General features: G+C 34.6%; 1 protein-coding gene across 2 annotated transcripts; it reads right to left on the reverse strand.

The window, feature by feature from the left end:
- Positions 1-3061: 3061 nt before the first annotated feature.
- Positions 3062-21350, reverse strand: LOC111796144 (GPCR-type G protein 1-like). 2 transcript variants are annotated; one of them, XM_023678853.1, is made up of 14 exons: positions 20892-21349; positions 18685-18785; positions 17214-17321; positions 16612-16732; positions 9739-9868; positions 9248-9326; positions 8839-8927; positions 6691-6783; positions 6459-6485; positions 6204-6290; positions 5921-5992; positions 5688-5818; positions 5241-5404; positions 3062-3356 (listed from the first exon to the last, which is right to left on the reverse strand). In XM_023678853.1, the coding sequence occupies exons 1-13, from the start codon at positions 21143-21145 to the stop codon at positions 5251-5253; spliced, it is 1446 nt and encodes a 481-aa protein (XP_023534621.1). In that variant the 5' UTR covers positions 21146-21349; the 3' UTR covers positions 3062-3356; positions 5241-5250. The 2 variants fall into 2 exon arrangements, with proteins under 2 accessions (XP_023534621.1, XP_023534623.1); XM_023678855.1 differs by lacking the exon at positions 6459-6485 and having other exon boundaries at positions 20892-21350.
- Between the last annotated feature and the right edge of the window lie 43 nt (positions 21351-21393).

Consider the following 21393-nt stretch of genomic DNA (forward strand, 5'->3'; position numbering starts at 1 on the left):
TATTTTTATTGTGTGACGGAAAATTCGAATAGACTCTATATGAGAGATCATATGACTAATTGAGATACGACTTTACCGGCTGTTTGTATGTTATTCTCAAATGTGATGAAATCTTGAGCTTATCCATTTTTTCGGGTATCGTTTTGATAGTGTTGATTGGTGTGGTATGATCTGTTGGGTGAGCTTCTTTTATATGATTTGGTATTAAACCATAGAGATAGATTGGTTATATCAAATTAGTCGTGATCGTTATCTACGTCGTCATGTATGACATCTAGGGTTTCGACTATTTCTCATGATTGACAAAGAGTGCAAGCGAAAGATCTTGTTCACTTGTTGTCATGCACATTAGGTTTTATAGGCACCGAGAGTTATGTGTACCGGGGGAAAAGATCAGACATTCATTGAAAAGCGTGCACATTCCAACGACTCGCTGAAATTCTCGCATAATATTAACTTCCCAACTCCTTTTCACATGTCATCACTCTCATCAGCTCCTAGTTGATTTCTTCAACTGGGGTTAGTTGTAGACGGCTCGTTGACTCGTTTTATAAGTATTGGACGATCTCAATACGATTTCTAACATAATTAAGGATAGAAATATCAACTTTTTGGGGTTAATAATATTTAACATTGTTTAAGACTAATTTTACAATAATTTAGTATGTAAACTCCACGAATAGACTCTAAGCTCAATTTTCTGAATGAATGAAAATCGTAGGTGAAATTGAATCACGTGAAATTGAACGTACGTTCGATCAAGGCAAGCTTAAGAGCATTGAGTTGAACCTGAAATAGCAAGTGGACTCACTAATGAAATGTTTGTAGGTTAGTTCGTGTCATGCTTCCATGCATGTAAATCTCGTGACATAATGATATGACCATGTGTATGACTCCCAAGGCACCAAGAATTAAAATGTATTATGAAGTACGACTAAAATGTTAAAATTATACTTGTTAGTCTCGTAAAGAAAGTATGTCATGGTATTACGGGCGTATTGTATGTATCATCTTACGAAACCATGATTTTAATGCAGACCTCACGTTTGTTGTGACATTGAGCATGAATTACTTCTCCTCATATGTTTGTATGGATACGTACTTATAAGAATGATTTTGGATCCTATTTCTTCTCGTGGTTCAGCTGCACGAGAGGCATAAACCTATATACGAGCATAAAGTTTACGAAAGTAGTGTATTTGTACGAGTTATGTGTAGAGAAATACTATGCATACATATGATGTTATATCCCATTAAAATATGAAACTATAGTTTCATGCATTCGTCTTTCTCGACCCCAACATAAGGGTCACTTACTAATTGTTTTTAAATACTCATCCTATTACCACTAACCATTTTTCACGTATACACAAGGAACCCATGTATAGATGAAACGTCTATGCTACCTCACCTTGCGACCTTTTTATTTGATTTTTGTTCTTACCTTGTTCATGACGATCAATTTTTTGTCCATGTGTCTCGTATGCGAGATTTTCTATTATTCTTGTGAATGCCTTGATCTCGGACCGTGAGATCCTCATGTTCGATATAAAAAAAATTATCAAAACTCAAATAAAAATCATTCTTTTTTAAAATAAAGATTAAAGAAAAACGAACAAAAATATTATATCTTTAATGCAAGATTGACAAATTAATTGTTCGAGATCTTCGTTCTTGAATCAACCCAGATAAAAATAAAATGAGTTAACTTCCTAAACGAATTAGAAGGTACGATAAAAGATCGAGTGAATTAGTAATAATAATAATAATAATAATAATAATAATAATAATAATAATAAAAAAGGGATTTTCACTTTTTGGGCATTGCTCATAAAGGTGGCAAAATAATGGAGCTATGATTTTTTCTTTTCTTTTTTAATTTGACAATAAATGAAAGCAAATAATTTTGTGTAGATGAAACGATAATTATAGCTGCATTAATTATTTTCTTCCATAATATTAATTAATATTAATGGGCAGTAAACTCCACAACCCATTTTTCCAAATACATAAACTTAATCTTTACTTCACTTTTATTCTACTTTTTTTCATTATTATTATTATTATTACTTGGTGAGTGAATTTATTATTATTATTAGTCAATTTAAAATGCTTTTCTCTTACTTATTTTTAAAAATATATAGGTAAGATTTTTTAAAAGAAAAAAAAATATATTTATTGTTTTTAATTATTCTCCTAACCTTTTCTTTTCTTGGAAATTAATTTAACAATTATCGACCTGATAAATAAATGAGTAAACTTTTTGTGGAAATTGACGTATATTTGTTCTATTGCTTTATTTATGAAAAAAATAGTAAAAAATAAAAGTATATTAGGATAGATAAGAACATTTCTACTTCTTCGAGAGGCTTTGAGTTTAAATAAATTCACTCCAATGTCAAAAGATTGAGTGAAGGATGTCACTTATTCTATGAGGCCTCGAGTTCACAGCTCCCACCTTTTGAGCTATGCCACTCGTTTATTTAATTGTCTACCTTTATTTTCTATCATTTAACTATCATCCTGAGTTAAATCAGTTGATAGTGTTTGAACATATTAGTTAACACACGATATAAAATCACAAATTTAAAGTTCATGCAAAGTGGGGAGGAGAACGAAACATTCCTTACAAGGTGTGAAAATCTTTCTCCAGGTGCGTTTTAAAAACTTTGAGGGGAAGCCTGAAAAGAGAAAATCTAAAAAGCACAATACCTGTTAGCGGTGGGCTTGAGCCGATACAGTAAGTAAACAAAAATGCAACAAATCTACCTTTTAAAAGAAATACTATTTACGAAAGTACAACGTTCTTACGTTCTTATGAAACGTAAATATAGTTATGGTCTAAAACTTCTGTAAAGAATACCGAAAAAAGGACTCGATGGAATAATTCGCACAGAAAAATAGTACCACCAAATAAAGCATACAAATCCTTTTATGAAAGATCCTCTCCAAGGTATCCTCTTTTAATAAAGTTGCCAACTCCTTCCAAAAGTTAGTCCAAAAGTCCAGAAGGCCTACAAACCTAAGCTTCCTTCCAAGTTCTTTACAACAAAGTGATATCAACTTTAAAGTGTAAGCATCTGAATATTTAGAACAGAATTTCAAAGGAGTTATGAAGTAAACACAGAGCATCAAAGAGGGAATAAAGATGCAAACAATGATTCTTCCTACTTCCTATGCCTTTCTATCACAACAGGTATCCCATTACAGACCATCACAGCTCAAAAAAACAAAGCATAGATACAAGAAACTCATCTTTTCTCTGCTTGACAAGATTACGATGCCAATGTTCTTCGTTATTACTGCACTCGACGCATCCAGACAAGGCCGGAATCCAGCCTACGTGGTATCTCAATCTGTGTTCAGTTGCAATGATACAATAAGTTACTTGAACTGTGACATCAACTATGGGATACACAAAGCACTGCTCATTTTCACAAGATATGATTTAAATAGAACTTAAAAGAGGATGAAAATCTTTAATGTATCATAAAGATGCTATACGATTCATTGAAATTATCAATTAAGAGGCCAGTTTAGATAGGTATCAAGTGTTAGTCACAAACTTCTTAACCAACCGGCCACTCTACTATCACCTTTATCCTAGATAGAAGAGGAGGAAGCCAGCGGAGTCTTATTGTGAGATATCACATCACTTGGGGAGGAGAACGAAGCATTCAAGGATATGGAAAGATCTCCAAAGCAGACCCGTTTTAAAAACCTTGAGCCCGAAAGGGAAAGTCCAAATAGGACAATATCTGCTAGTGGTGGGCTTGGGCCGCTACAAATTATATCAGAGCTAGGCACCGAGCAACGTGCCAGCGAAGAGGCTGAACCTCAAAGGGGGTGGACACGAGGCGGTATGCCAGCAAGGACGCTGGACTCTGAAGGAGGTGAATTGGAGGGTCCCACATCGATTGGAGAAGGGAACGAATGCCAGCGAGGATGCTGGGCCTGAAGGAGGGTGGATTGTGAGATCTCACATCGGTTAGGGAGGAGAACGAAACATATTTTATAAGGTTATGAGAACCTCTCCCTAGCAAACCGCGTTTTAAAAACCTTGAGATGAAGTTCGAAAGGGAAAGTCCAAAGAGGACAATATCGGCTAGCAGTGGACTTGGACCGTTACACATGCTCCCTTTATTTTAGGGAATAGTTCAAGAATTCTGAAGATTAGTTTCCTCGACTACTCAGCATTTCTTCATTTCATAATGATTCTATTTCATTTTTTTGAGATTCTCAATGCCTTGCTTGGAGTGTTGTTTTTAGAAGGCTTTTAAAAGATGAGGAAATTGTTGATTTCAACCGATTGCTGGATATTTTTTCACCATTATCAAAAGATTTGTTCTCTGCCTAGGAAGTCAAAAAGTCCAAAAAGACTTGATATTCTTTCTTGGATTTTGCTAAATAGCTTCAAAGGAAGCTTCCTTCTTCACATCTCATGCCTTCTATTTGCTGTCTTTGTCAGAAAGGAAGGGAATCTCTTAATCATCTATTTTGGGTGCTCGTTCTTGCTGGCTTAAATTATTCAGCATCTTCAATTTGCATTGGATTTTCTTTTCTGATGCCAAAAGTACAGTTCTTCAGATTTTATTGGGCCTCCCTTTACCTTTGGGTCAATGTGGTCAAGCCTTAATTTCATTAGAATTATGGTTGGAAAAACGAAAAGATTTTTTAGGATAAGTATTTGTAACCCAAGTCTACCGCTAATAGATATTGTCCTCTTTGAGCTTTCCTCTCGAGCTTCCGCTCAAGGTTTTTAAACCACGTCTGCTAGGAAGAGGTCTCCACACCCTTATAAAGAATGCTTCATTCCCCTCTCCAATCGAAGGGGGTGGATTGTGAGATCCATATCGATTGGAAAGGGGAATGGGTGGATTATGAGATCCCACGTCAGTTGAAGAGGGAAACGAAGCATTTTTTATAATGGTGTGGAAACCTCTCCCTAATAGACGCGTTTTAAAAACCTTGAAAGGAAGCTCGAAAGAGAAAGCTCAAAGAGGACAATCTTTGCTAGCAGTGAGCTGAACTATTACAGTATATTGCTCTTGGTTAGATCGTTTCGAGTCAGCCTATCTCAAAGTTTCTTCTTGGTGCTCTTTCCAACTTTTTTCATTGTTTAAATTGGAATGCTTTCATTTTCCCTTTACAATTCTGTTCTTTCCTTTATTCCACTCCTTTTGCCCCCAAAACAAACAAATAAATAATAAAAATTGGATAAGGAATATTCATGAACATACCTTTTTTGAGTCAATCTATTGGGTGTTTGTCAGCCTGCCGTGATGTATAATATGCAGAAAGCAAAAGTAGAGAAAGAAATGCACTGGCCACGAAGATCGCATCGAACCATCGGTGATAAAAGTCGAACTGGATATCTCCCCCTAATACATCTGTTATGATCAACCTGAGGGTATTCAAAGGTGATTCATTACATTCTTAGTTTTTTCATTAAATCATCAAGAATAGCTATGAAGCCTACCAACTCCAGAAGAATCATAAATATTTCTAGCTCAACTTCAGAAGTGACAAACAATTTTCTATGTTTTTCCCTGTAATTCAGACTCAGAAATGGATTCCATATCCCATTTTCTTTGTAAAATTGTTTTTAGTTCAAGTTGTTCTTTACACACATGAACACTCCAAACGGTAAGCTAAAACGAACTCGAACGTAAACTATAATTTCGTACCTGTACTCTGTTGCAAGGCTTTTTCTTATCAAAAGGATGGAGGAAACAAAATACATTCCCATTATTTCAGAGAGAAAAAGAACAACATTGCTTGAGGATCCACTCCCGACTCTAGAAACTGCAAAAAAGAACTAAGCCAACAAACAGAAGAAAAAACACAAACAATAAGATAAAAGGACAAGTAGAAAATACAAGAAATTGTTTTATGCTCAGAGTATCCCAAAAGATTCTACCTTCATTAGATTGGTCAAGAAACCTCGTACCGATATTACGACCAACATGCCAATGAACAGTAGGGATATATACTACAGAAGAAATAGAAACAAATGTCAGATATCCTCAATTCATCCAAACAAATAAAAGTGCCAATGATAATATTTGAAACTTTGAACAAACATTATGATCCGATCGAATGATGACATCTCGATGAAAAAGTTAATTTATTTCCAATATGGTTAGAACCATACGTTAAATTGGGTGAGTGGAGCTAATAGTTAATACACGGTGGTGAAGTACCTGAGACAATAATGCGGAATTGATTCCGATGTCAAAGAATTGAAAGAATATGCTGATCGTCATTGTCACGGGATCAACTGAACCAGCCTAAATATTCGAACATTGGTAAAAAAAAAAATGTAAGGCATCAAGCAGGTAGAACATGATTTGAACATTGTAAAACATGGTTTCAAGAGTGTTAGAACCCCTTACGACGTCTACATGTACTATATGATTTGAAATAACAAAATCAATGATAGAGAATTAAAACAATACCTCCTTGAAAACAACACTTTGTAAAGACTGCAAAAAAAAAAAAAAAANCAGAAATTTGTCATATCGACTTCTTCATCACATCAATTTTACAGAACCTACTTTTTTGGCTTTAAATATCTATTGTCAAACATTATCATGCCAAAGTTCATCGTAAATTTTGAACACGAGAACCGATCGTTTTGACTGAAAAAAGAAGTAAAAAAAGGTTAACGAAAAGAGCAGATTAACAGACCTTGATCATTTTATACACGCAGTAGACCGAACATGCATAGCCGAGTAGATTTTGCATGTGACCTCTCCAGGTACGTGAATAAGCTGCAGCCTCCTGTCAGAAGAACTGTGAAGTAGTTTGCAATGTAGAAAATGCAGTATTAAGAAATACATGAATCAGTAAAAAGTTTGATAAACATTGGTAATGCTTCATACCAGACTGATCGACATTGCACTAGTAATTATCATTTTTTTTAATTATATATATATATATATATATTTATTTATTTATTTTTTTTTTCNTTTTTTTTTGCTAGATTTGCAGATCATCCATCCAAATCTTGATTGAGTGCTTTAGCATTCAGCAGCCATACATAATGTCGTTCATAAACATAACTTAAAAGATCTTATTTGACTTCAATTGGCTAAGTCAAGTCAAGAGAAGAAAAAAATCAAGACATAAAACTTAAAAGAGAACATCCCAACGTCCTTTGACGACAAAACGCTCAAATTGCAGAATTTTAAGCTACATGACCTGTGCAGCAAATGTCTCGAGATGCTATGAAACTTTGTGTGCCCAAGTCTCTCCGTCAAAACAAGCGTATGCTTGGGGTATTTCGTTCATCGCATCGCGAAGCTACTTTAAATTCTATAGAAGCAACATTTTGCCTACAATATTGGGAGAGCCAACTGGGAGGGTTTCCAACTCTAATTCGATTTCATACTAAATTTGGGGATTTGGAAAAACTTTTGGAGCAATCATTGAAGCTTTAGAGCTCAGGATCCGTGGATCTTCAAGGGACCAAGAGATCGACACGCCGTTGACTCTACTTTCCTTAGATTTTGTACTTTTAACTATGATTGTAAGGCTGTAACTTCAGAGATTCCTTTTGTTGGGCTGTTTGTTTATGCCCTTGTATATTCTTTCATTTTCGTAAGAAAAACAAGATTTCTCATTGAAAAAAATAAAAAGGCTTCATCCTTTTAGATTGGAGTCTCTTCTTATAACTTTAGAGATTCCTTTTGTTGGGCTGCTTTCAAGCACCTGTATCTTCTTACTTTTTTCTAAGAAAAGTAATTTTTTTTATTGAAAGAGATTTGGGAATCATCACAACTAATGCTTATTCGTGGAGTTCAGTTTCCATGACGAATCACGAACATAATAATTTCTGGTTGACCATGTTCCCAGAAAAAAGATCATTTCGAGAAAGGACGAACATGACTGAAGTAGCTATACATACAAATCCATTTACGGATCTATATGCTTTGATTGGAACTGGAAGTTTCAGAACAGGTGGCTGGTATACTACCATAATGAAACTACCTTTTCTTTTTTTTATTCGGATAGGATTTCTGTTGGTTTCGTTAGGAGGCTCGCGTAGTTTGTTATGTTAGCTCCAAAAGGATAAGTTGCGTTGGAATTGAGAAAGTTCAGTGGAGTTCATAATTGCATAAAAAGAGGAGAAGTAGTGGGGCGTGTCAAGGCACTTCTTGGTCCCCATCCGCCCGGTCTGTTGGCCCGCTCTGAAAAATTCATGGGCCAGCGAGCCTCCAGGACAAGGAGGCGGGAATTACTAACCAAGTCAAGCCTAGTTCTCACCGAGAGGCGCTAGTAGCTTGCTTCCAAGCCTTGCCAACTATAATAAATAGTCGTGGTCACAGCCCGAAGGATCCTTAAACACTTGTACAATGCTCAAGTGTCTCTGGCCAACGAGTAGGATGGAGTCACTTTCGAAACTCTTATTTCCTACTCATTCTCCATTGATATCTTCCAAATTGAATGACCTTTTGTAATTTCCTAGGATGTTTTGTACATTTACAAATATCTAAACAAAGTCCCTAGAACATCCACATACAGGTGTCCATCCTCCCAGCATTTGCAGCAATGTTTACAATAGCTCAACTAACATACTAACTTCTACCATAACTATATTGACATTTTTCCTTCCTCTCGAAAGAAAAACATAATAAATTACGATCATGAAGTATAACATAACATAACTTGAAAGCCAAACTCGCAAAATTTGAAGGAAGAAGAAAAACCCTTACTAATCTATAAGCCCATATAGAAATTCAAAAGCACACTTAGGCCCTTATAAACGATGACGGATTAAGCAATGTAGCGATAATGCCTGAAATTTCTACGTTCGTACAACAGTACAGCACAAACCTTAGCTTGACGAAGTTCATAGATTTCCAGGAATAGCTGCTTTGATAACTCCTCCAAAGCTTGTACTTCTGCTTCCAAGTTCTTAATATCTTCATAGATCCGGGAGACAATGGGCAAAAATAAGCGAAAGAACAAAGGTAAAACAAAGAAAATGAGAATAAAACTACAAGTATAATCATACAATATCCGAAAATGAATAAATTTCTGAAAATCATGACACTTCGTTCGCATCCTTTTGAATGAGTAATATAGCCAGAAATCATATTTTATCAAGGAGAAGAGAAAGAACGTGAAAAAAAAAATGTCCGGTACTGCCCAAAGTTGGAGGAAATAAATAATAATTTGGGAACAGAAAGCAAAAAAGAAAAGGAAAAAAGTAATTTTAAAAGGATGAAAAACAACAACCAACCTTGCTCCTTTTGGTCCTCTTGTACTGATCGAACGACAGTACCGACCAGACGTTTAAAGAAAGATCCAGACTTGGAATTCTGTAACATTCATCCGTTAAGGCTTGGCGATGCTATTAAATATCAAGATCTTGTATGTGACAAGTTTTCTTGTTCTTTAAGTTCTTACTGTCACAATAATGGGAAGGGGAACTTTCCTCAAGATACTTGGAAAAAAAAAAAAAAGCAATGCAACAAGAGGGTCCAACCCAAACTAACTACTAAAAACAGGAGTCCAATCCAAAACAATAATTTTTCACATCATCAATTCTTAAATTAATAAGAACTGTGTTGAAAAACTAACTGAAAACATAATGCTGACAGAGAAAATTGAAAATTGACATTACATTAGGGATAAAAATATATTCAGCATGAAAAGGTAAATAGTCAGTAATACCTTCAAATCATAAAATTAAAGACTTAACCAGCGAATAGAGAACTAAAGGTAAAATACCTCTTCCGAGCCAAGAACTCGCACCATCTCCATCTGTGAAAGAATAATTTTCTTTTTCTTTGCAATACAAGTCTCGAAGGATTGCATTAGTTGTCTTTCCAAGGCCTTAATATCAGTTTCCTCAATCTCTCTACAAATTATAAAATAAGCACATGCACAATGAGAAATGCGAAACTCCGCCCTTGATTATGAAGATATTGATAATTTGAAACCAAAAACTATAACAATTTCAAGCCAGAAAAAAAAGTTTCTTTTAAGAAACCAAGAAAATCGAACTACGATCATTAAATAAACAAGTTCAACAAGGAGTCCAAGAAAATCGAACTACGATCAGAATTACAAAAAGGCCTAATAACCAACACTAACAAGGAGGCATTCGACCTTACTATCTTGTCACACGACCTCTCCACCTCTCTAAAACTCCTATTGTTTCTCTCGAGCCAAATGTTCCACACAATAGCAAAGAAACTAGCTGTGCCCTTTCTCTAAAAAGATAAACTCATAGAAATTCCTCAATTGTAGTATAATAGTCACTATTCCAAACTAAACACATAACAACAAGTTCCTCCATCGAAACTAGAGAGACGCCACAAACAAACAGATCCATAACAAATGGTGTAGATCCTTTGTTTGAAACCTACCAAAAACAAATGCAACATTGTAGGAACAACAGAAAGAAAGGGTGTCTCTAAACAATGTTGCAACATCATTACAATGCAGAGAGGCTGGCATCCTCTTTGAAGTTGTTACCAATCATCAAGAGGTGTGATTGGTCACTCATTTTAAAGAAAGAATAGTCCATGAAAACCAGAAATTACGCTCGGGAGTCGATTGAGTGTAAGAAAGGTATTAACACCCTCCAACCCCCAGTTAAAAATGATTACCACATTTTATTTTATATTATCTACGAAATATCAATTTCTACTTGATAAAAAAATTGTCTATCCTCACTTACCATAATTACAAGGGACATTTCATACGCAGAAGAAAATGTCTAATACATAAAGGGAAAAAACTTAACACAAATAATTACAATATAATTAGAGTTAGTAAATCTAATTAAGGAAAATATCAGACATGAACTAACACTCCCTCTTAAGTTAGATTGAAGATATCTTTTGCGGTGTTACTAGCAATTTCAACATGTAAGAAGTCATATTTCTTAAAAGGTATGTTTTTTTTCTGGGTTCCTTTCAAATGTTTTAGGATCCTATCAACTGCTTTAAAGCGAGTTGGCCCTAGAGTATGCATGAATTGGCTTACCATACTAACTGCAAAAGCAGGTTTGCCTAACCACCTGATAGGCCAATTGCCGATTTAACCCACCATAGAATCTAGCTATTCATAAGGGCCTCCATTGCATCCTTCTCGTCTTTATGTTCTACACTTTTAGTTCCATGTTGCAAAGTATAGAGCTTTTTCTTAAGTACTCGAGAATAATGCTCAGGGATGTAACTTATCCTCATTAATGTCTTCAATTCCTCGCACGTTTCAGTTGGTTCTTTATAATTTCTTTTCCGCTCTGGTTTCATAGATGTCCACCATATATTTGCATAATCATAAAATTCAGCCACGAAAAACTTCAACTTCCTTTCTTTACTAAACTTGTTGTAATTGAAAACATGTTCATTTTGCTCTCTTATTACAAATACTCCTCCAAATCAAACCTCCCATAAAAGGGAGGAATTTTAAGCTTTCCTCCCCCAAATCTTCTTTCTTCTCTTTTTTCTCTTCACCCATATTGGTATTCCCTCTCAACCTTTATTGGTGATAAAATTTCTCTACTCCTCTTCGTCCTTTTCATCTCCCTCTCTCGGCCGAAATCTCTCCCTCCCCATGCATTGTGTCCGACTAAAAGGATGGCGTTGTCATGTTCTTTTCATTTTCAACTCCCTCATTACAAGTTAACTTCCCTTCCTTGAGGATTGTCTAAAGCTAGTTCAATTCGTTCCATCCAATCCGCCAAAGTACTAATGACTTGGTTCAAATGAGTAATGGTCTCGACTTGTGTTTCTCTCCACCTAGCTTCACTAATCTCCCTCCATTTCCCTCACCTTGGTTTATGATTGTAGCAATCGTAGTTAAAAATGTTCAAGCCTCACACACTCAATTCACTGATTTTACACTCGAGATAGTCATGTTTATCACACACAAAAGTAGCCTATTTGAAAAAGAGACTAAATTGTGGTCAATGTGGGCTAATATGTAGATAAAACAATTCTTGTAGCCGTGAGCTATTCAAAACAATCAAGATAAAATGATTATGAAATAACAAGAAAATAAAACAAAGAAAGAATCAAACTAATAAGGGAAGTTAGAAAGATATTTTTCAAGTAAAATTGCATAAGGAAAATGAATTTCAAAAAGAAAGATCTTTCGTTATGATTTTGACTAAATGTCCTTCATAACTTTTAAAGATAAGATATTGATCTAATCTTTTCCTATTGAGAACTCGTGCAAATTCATATGTTATTATTGAGTTTGAATAGAAAATAAAAACATTAAATACAACCATTACAAATTTAGACAGTTTCTACAAAATGTGAATGAAAGCTGATTTGATCTTCAAATAAACGTACAGTTGATATAATAAATAATAAGAAAATTAGTGATAATTGTTAAAATATCACTATTATATCATATTTGATCGATTTGCAAAGCTCAAACACTACATTTACAAGAACAATTTAAGAACACAACATGAAGAAAGAAAAAAAAAAAACTTCATTTCATGTCTTACAAGCTGATTCAGACTACATAATAACCATTTAGAGCTTTGAAGTGGAGCATGAGGTTGCTCTAAATAACATTTGAGTTTAAATAGTATTTTGAAGGCTTCATTTATTATTTTAGTTTCATAAACACTCAAGTGTAATTTGGCTTTTAAACGTGGGTTTCAAGCTTCGATCATTAAAGAGTGTTAAAACCTTGTCAATCATGGTCATAACTTCTTGTAGTGGACATTTGAAGGGTAAAATAAATTATCAATCATGACCATAACTTCTTGTAGTTGGCATTTGAAGGATTGTTTAAGTTATTAAACTTGTCACTTATGATCGTAACTACTTACAGTGAGGTAATCATAATCCTCAACCTAACATTCCAAGCATTAAAGAAATTAACACCTCCTTATACAAAATTTAGATCCGCCAAAAGACAAGACTAGAAAAATTGCATGAAATCTTTGACATACAAAGATAATGGTTGAATTCCTAAGAGGGAGTCTCAAACTTAAGAGCGTAATCTTCTTTTACATAAAGTTTCTTCTTTTACTTAACAACTTTATGGATATTTATAGCCTCCACGGTAAGGAAACCCCCGACCCTTCAAGTGCTCATCATAGGAAATTATGGTCATGATTTACAAGTTTGGTAACTCCAACAACCCTTCAACCACCTTTCAAATGCCAACTACAAGAAGATATAGCCATGAATGGTAACTACTACTACCTTTCAAATGTCTACTACAAGAAGTTATACCCACGATAGACAAGTTTGTAACTCTTATTCTTTAATGAAACCCTCAAACCCACATTTAAAAGCTGAAAAGTTACATTCGAGAGCTTATGAGACAAACAATAAATAAAGTCTTCAAAATACTCTCAAAATCAAGTGTTATTTATGACAACTCCAAATGGTCCTTTCTCACTTGAGTCAGCTTGTAACACATGAAATAGTCTTCTTTTTTTCATGTTGTGTTCTTAAATTTTAGTGTTGAATCTTTGCAATCCGATTAAATCTAATATAATTGTGATGTTGCAACAAATATCATTATTTTTCTTATCACTTATTATATCATTTTACACGTTTATTTAAAGATTAAATCAGCTTCCATTCATATTTTGTTGAAACTGTCTAAATATGTATCTGTTGTATTTAATGTTTTTCTTTCCTATTCAAACTCGATGATAATATATAAATTTGCTCGAGTTCCTAACAAAGAAAAATTGTATCAATCTCTTATCTTTAAGAGTTAAGAATAGCATTTAGTCAAAATCATAAGGGAAGACCTTTCTTTTTGGAATTCATTTCGGTATGGAGTTTTACCATAAAAATATCTTTCTAACTTCCCTTATTTGTTTCCTTATTTGTTTGATTCTTTTTTTTTATATTATTATTTTGTTATTATTTCATAATTATCTTATCTTGATTGCCTTGGATAACTCATTACTAAAAGAATTATTTTATACACATGTTAGTCTATCTTGATCATAATTTAATCACTTTCCCAAATAACCTACTATTGAGTGTGATAAGCACGAGTATCCCGAGTGTAAAATCAATGAGTTGAGTGTAAAGCTAGGTGGTACAATCATAAACCAAGGGAGAAATTGAGGAGATATGAGTGAAGTTAGGTGGAAAGAAGTTTGGGTCATTACTCATTTGAACCAAGTCATTGTACTTTGACAAGCAAGATGGAATGAATTGGAGTAGATTTAGATAATCCTCAAGGAAGTTATCTTGAATGAAAGAGTTGAAAATGAAGAAAAATATGACAATGCCACTGTCTTAACCGAACAAAATCCAAGGGAGGGAGACGAAGAGGAAGAAGAGAGAATAACACCAAGAAGGGTTGAGAGAGAGGACCGATATGATTGAGGAGAAGAAAGAGGAGTCAGAAGAGTGAAGCTTAAAATTCCTACCTTTTATTGGAGATCCGATCCAGAGGAGTATTTGCAATATGAGAGAATAATTGAGAATGTTTTCGATTATAACAATTTTAATGAAGAAAGGAAGTTGAAAATTGTCATGGCTGAATAGTTAATAGAACATTGGGAGCTTTACTTAGTGCTATTATTTTTAGAATATTAAATCTTGGGAACCATGTATGCAATTCATAGAGTTTGCATATAATAGGGCAATTCATAGTACCACTCCTTGTTCTAAAGTTTTGTTCCCCTTTTAAAGTTGTTTGTGGATTTAATACACTTGCACCTCTTGATTGCTTCCTATTCCTTCTAATACTTTTGTGAGTGAAGAAATCACAAGTAAGATAGATTTGATCAAGACCTTGAAAAAGATAGTCAACCAGAGAATTTAGAAACAAAACTTCAAAATTGCTTCAAGAATCAACAAAAGACGAAAGGAATTCATTTTTCAACCGAATGTTTCGGTACATTTTCAAAAGAAGCGATTTTCATCTCAAAGGAAGACAAAGTTGTATTCAAGAGTGGATAGTCCTTACCAAGTTCTTGAAAGAATTAATAACATTGCCTCTAAAATTGATCTTCCAGGAAAACTTTCAGTACACTGTACTTTCAATGGTGCTGACTTGAGTCGTGATGATTTTCCTAATTTGAGGATGAATCCTTTTGAAGAGAGAAAGATGATAAGGATCATGGTGTTCTACAAGTTTCAAGAAGACCTATTACACAATCCAAAGTCAAGAAGATTCAACAAGCGTCCCTTCTTCATCTACAAAATTGAATAGGCTCAGTTCAACCTTCATTTCAGGTTGACTCAAGTGAGAAAGGATCCTTTGGAGCTTTGAAATTCAATATTTACCAGATTGAAGTAGAGCAAGGAGTTGCCATAAATTACATTTGAGTTTGAAGAATACTATGAAGACTTCCTTTATTATTTTAGTGTCATAAACTCTTTGAGTGTAAATTCCAACCTTTAAATGTGGATTTCAATCTAAGATAATCCTCCAACATTTAAATGTGGATTTCAATCTAAGACAATCCAAGATTTCAATCTAAGATAATCCTCCAACATTTAAATGTGGATTTCAATCGAAGATAATCCAAGAGTAGAAGTTACCAAACTTGCCAATTATGGCCATTACTTTTTGTAGTGGACATTTGAAGGGTAGTACAAGTTACTAATCATGGTCATAACTTCTTGGTCATAACTTCTTGTAGTGGGCAATTGAAGGGTAGTTTGAGTTATCAAACTTGTCAATAATGGACATAACTTCTTGTAGTGGGCAATTGAAGATTAGTTGGAGTTATCAAACTTGTCAATCACAGTCATAACTTGTCAATCAAACTTGTCATTCAATCAAATATTGATCACGTTTGATTGTGGAGTGTCTCAATTTAGAATAACGTTCTAAATTTTTCTTCTAGATCTTTGATCTTAAGAATAATCTAATTCTAGCCTTGTCTCTTGGTTGATCTAAATTTTGTACAATGAGGTGTTAATTTCTTTAATTCAAGCATTGTTGCTCTGAGATTACAATTGCCTTATCAGAAACCCCACCCCTTCAACTATGCACTACAATGATCATGATTAACAAGTTTGATAACTCCAACTACCCTTCAAACGTCCACTACAAGAAATTATGGTTATGATTGATAACTCCTAACTACAAGAAATTAAATATCCACTCCAAGAAATTATGGTTATGATTGATAACTCTTACCCTTCAAATGTCCACTACAAGAAGTTGTGGAAATGATTGACAAGCTTGATAACTCTTACTACTTAATTATCTAAACTTAAAACCCACATGAAAATTACACTCAAGAGTTCATGAAACTAAAATAATAAACGAAGTTTTTACAGTCCTCTCCAAACTCAAGTATTATTTACGATAACCTCATGCTCTACTTCAACCTTGCAAATATTTATTTTCAAAATTCCAAATAGTCCTTTCTCACTCGAGTCAGCTTGTAACAAATGAAATGGAAGTTAAGCTGAGTCTATCCAATGTTGTAGATGAAGAATGAACACTTATTGAATCTTTTTAGCCTTGGATCATGTAATACGTCCAATTGAAACTTGTGGAATAGAGATCATGTTTCAACTTACAATATTTAAAGTAGTGATATATGAGAATCAGAATATTCAAAACACTACTGAAGAGAAAAAAAAATTGACGTAAAAATTCAGCACAAATGTGATATCAGAAGGAACAAACAATAGGTACCTGATGAAGAGAGACAAATAACTGTAAGGTAAATTTACAGCTCCAAACCCAGATAGCACAGCCATCACAGTGACCCCAATCACCCCTATTCTGCTGACTAATTGAGGCATGGTAAAAAAGCCTGAAGAGAAAATGTTATCTGTTCAACTCAGAAATAAGATTTACGTTGATATGTGAAAAAGTTAAAAACAAACGTCAACAACGAGTTAAAGTATCAAGTAAAACAAAAACTATACCAAAAAACCTTTAACTGGGCAATACAAAAACTCACCCCGGGAGAGAAAGTATAAGTAAGCACAAAGTTTCCCAATAGATGAAACGGAGGAAGCAATGGAGTTGGACAGCCCAAAAAGAAACTATTCTTTCTTTGAGAAATATGAAAGAAAACAATTGGGGATACAAAAGACAACACGAAAAGAGAAGCTACAAAGGCCGCAAAAAAAAAAGCTTCAATCCAAAAGAATAAGTCCAAGCGAAAGCCAAAAATGTTTTAATGCCCCTAGGAGTATTCAATAACAGGTACTAACAATGCATACAGCAAACAATGAAAATATCCGGAATGGCAGCAAAGTGAAACAATAAATTCAAAACAAATTGGTAACCTTTATCAGGAGAAGGCATTGGAAAATGGATGCCCATTCGCCAAAAAACATAAAGAAACGCCAGTAAGAATAACATGGCTCCAAGAGCAGCCCGCTCTTTCCTTACACCTGGAACAAATGTTTTAGCAGCACAAAAGAAGGTCAAGAACAATAAAAGTTATCACTATTCCTGAAATCCTTCTTCTACGTTGAAAACAGTTGTTTTTTTTTTTTTTTTTAGGAAAAAAAGGTTAGTTATACGAGATACATTAAGACAATCTCAATCTAAGCACAGCCAACTGATGTATATTATTGAAATTAAAGGTGACTTCGGCTTGAAGTAATTTTGTGTAATATACCGAGGCCTATACACAATGCAACGATAATCTCACCCAAAACCAGTGATCTTAGTTTGTCCATGAGCCTGCAATCAGCATATATGGTTGGATAAAAAGTTTTAAGGACGTCAAATTTTTGCCTCAAAGTTTTCAAAAGATAGCTTAATTTGGTGTTAGCCTGCACAAAAAAATGAACTTGAAGGCGCCATACAGTCTAACTACCTCACGAAACAACAAATTTGCTATATTAATAGAGTCACATCTTCCCTCAAGGACTAAAGTGATCTTGTTGAGACAAATCAACTGTTTATTATGAAAGAAAATTCCCATCACGGTATGTACGAAGGCAACCACAGTTAAAGTCCTACAATGATCCTCCAAACTATTTTTACAGGGAATGACTATGGTGCAAAAAATCCATATTTAATTGATTGTCCCTTCAAAATCAGATGCAGGACATCTTCAAATAAAATTTATAACAATTTTGAGAACTTCAGTCCAATAAAAGCAGTCAAATATCGTTTAAGGAGTCTTTCTGAAATGGCCAATTAGTTGATGAATTTCTTTCATGCTTGGTGAGATTTTTACCACCTCAATCTGAAATGAACTAAAAAACCATTTGTGGCCTAGTCTAGTGTTTGACTGTGTGTTGATTATCCCTTGAAATTTGTGGGGAGCAGTCTTTAAACTTCTAAATATGGTTGTGGTCTTAGAACTTTTGAATTGGAGATGGATGTGTCTCTTTAATTTTGAGGAAGGTTAAGCGAACGGTTATTTTTTGGTTGAATGGATTAAGAGTAGAATTTGAACTTCAAAATTTTGGCGAGTGGTGTTCTAAAGAAAATTGTAATTTCACTAGTGATTGAAATACAACGTTTTTTTTTTTAATGGAAACTTCAACTTCAACCTTTAATCCCTTCAAACATGCTTATTGGTATTTCTCATTCTGTTGAAATATGAAGTAGAGTTCGAATTTTAAATAATAGAAGATAACTTTTACTTCATATGTGCAACTTTTTTATTACAGGAGACAATTTCATTGAACATTCAAATAATTTATTATATAAAAAAAATATAAAAGGATAAAATAAATTTAAAGAAAGTAAAAGTAGTGACACTCGTTTATTAGATAGACTAGAAAGGAAGAAACATACCACTATTGCAAAGCATCAAGTAACAATGATAGTAAGGCAACATGAAAACCAGTAAGAGTATCAAACAGAACAAATCCACCTTCCAGTTTATCCATCTTGCCCTGCAGCAATTAAAATAAACCAAGATTAATGACAATTGTGATAATCGGCAACAATTCAACCATGAAAAACAAGTGTAAACATACTTTTGTTGTCCATAATATCAACCGTCAAGTGAAGACATATAGATGGAAGTTTGGGATATTGCATAATTCTTAATAGAGCATTACTCACGCATGGAGCAAAAGGTCTTTTTATGGTGCTTTTAAAGATGGAAGATTTGTAGTTTGATTGTTGGGATGTGGACCATCTTGAAAGTATCTTACAGGTAGACACTTAATTGTAATCAACCTTCAATCTCTTCGATCAAGCTTTTATATTTGTGATTAGAATCAGTTTAGGAGAATGCTACCCATCGAAAAGAGTCTATATAATTCCATTAGTATGAATAAATTTTCTCATAGACACACGAGGTGTCAACTCTTCATGGCCTTCAGAAACTACGTTTGAAAGGAATTTCCTAAACAAGGAAACATGTCTCCTCATCTTTGGAGATGCAGAAATTAGAATGTATCTTGTTTTAAAGAAGTGGCATCTCGCTACTCTCTTAATTCTTCCTATTTTTAGATGACTAATAATGAGGTAACTTCTTCTAAGACTTTTTAAGCCTTGCAAAATGAATGTAAGAACTATAGTTCTAAATTATCCAAATTAAGCATACTAAAACAACCTGCCATCCTAACTAAATTCCAGGCTACTTCGCTTCTATTCACCCCTCTGAAAAAATGAACTCGCTCTCAAGTTCAAATTGAAGAACAAGAAGAATGAGCATCTTGTAGCAAGTGAACCAAGGATTGGAGGAATCTTCAAGAGCCAAAAAGAGAAGTGAAATACTCCAACCATGAAGCTATTCTCAATCAAATTATAATCCAAGAAAGAAAAAGAATTGCAAGCAATTTACATGTCAACGTGTCCTTCAAAATATGAAACCTTCAAAGCTATGTCTATTATACCAATCAAGACATCAACCAAAATTTGCAGTTTTACCATTATAGAGGCAAGAGTTGTTTGCTCAATTGGTAGCTTTAATTATGATCATATCAAGGCAATCCACAAGAATCTCTTAAGTATTACTCCCACTATTTTAGCAATCCCATCTTTTAAAACATCATAAGAAACATTTTTCAGTTTCCTGAAAGTGGCTACTAAATTCTTACAACCAGTGAGAATTGTAGGCTAGTTTTTAGGTAAAGTGCGAATTAAAGGTAGGTTCAATTGGGTTGGAGAATAACTTTTCTTTGCTTGGTTACAGTTCATGTCCACTCGTAATGAACCCCCACCAGCCCCGACGTGGAGTCGTAACTCTTCCTGTAGAAACCTCCTTCAACTGATTCAAGTGATTCACTCAGTAAGAAAGTCAGATGGAGAAGAAAAAAAAAAATCGTTTCCTTCAGATTTCTTATTGATCAGAAAAATAGGCTATGGTATAACCTTGGCTACTGCACGGTGGAGTTCAAATTGACTCTAAGAAAATCTGGCCCATTTTTCTTCCTATGGTTGAAACTCCATTGTGCTCAGGATAAGGAGAGAAGAGTTCAGAGTCTTCCAACAAGACTATCATCTCGTAGTATCTGATAAGAAAAGGAAGGCATTGTTTTAGATGGGCTTCAACCCGTCACATGTGGTGTCTGCAACCAGTAGTGTTTCCTTTTCATTGTGATAGCAAAATGGACCCTCGCCTTATCTGTACTGGTGCTCTAACAAAATTTGGAGCTGGATGATGCTTGTGCATGATATTGATGGAGAATACAACCATTTTGGGATTGTGGATTGTGTGCAGTGGTTGAATTTTGGGGTCATTTCATCCAAAGGCTTGTGGTACTCCTCCATGGATTCCATGGTTTATCTTCAGGGCAGCCGATTGATCCATGTACAATCTAAAGCTTGTAATAACCATTTTCTCTGAATCCCAAATTATCCAGTACTAAAAACTGACCTCAAAATCACTTCTCCAAGTAAACAACACGCCAAACCAAGGTACATAATGCAATAACAAAAACAAGAAAATGATCCAAATTGCCCATAATTTAAGACACACAGCCCACACAACAATGCCTAGTGAGTTCGTTAGTGAGTAAAGCTGCAGAAATCGAACACAAAGAACTCACTCTTTAGACAGAAGAGGAATGATCTCGAACAGAACGAGCTGAAGAAGATTGCAGGAGAGCGCGAAGACAACGCTGAATATGATTTGGACGAGGACTTGCTTTTCTTCGTACTCCTTGTAGAGTCTTTGATTCAAGAACCATAACCCCGCCCATCCGAGTAGGCACAGCGAACCCACCGCCACCACTCCCTCGCAGATCGACCATCCCCACCCCATAGCTTCGTCGCTCAGGTAATACCACTCCTCCGTCGACATCTAAAGCCGTGATCTCTTCACTTTTTCTAATCGTTCCTGTAAACAGCATCAAATCAACAATGAGATTTCACGATTTGCCTCGTCTCTCTCGTTCTGTAGTCGATTTCACGTCTCCGTGGCTTCATCTTCATCTAAACAAACATCGTACTCGTCTCAACTATTTTAAGCTTCCACCGAAATCATAGTTCTTTTTCCTCATTTTCTTTACTAATTAAAATATCCTTAAAACCGTTTTTTTCAAAAATATC

The sequence above is a fragment of the Cucurbita pepo genome, chromosome LG05, assembly GCF_002806865.2.
Source record: "Cucurbita pepo subsp. pepo cultivar mu-cu-16 chromosome LG05, ASM280686v2, whole genome shotgun sequence".
NCBI lineage: Eukaryota > Viridiplantae > Streptophyta > Magnoliopsida > Cucurbitales > Cucurbitaceae > Cucurbita > Cucurbita pepo.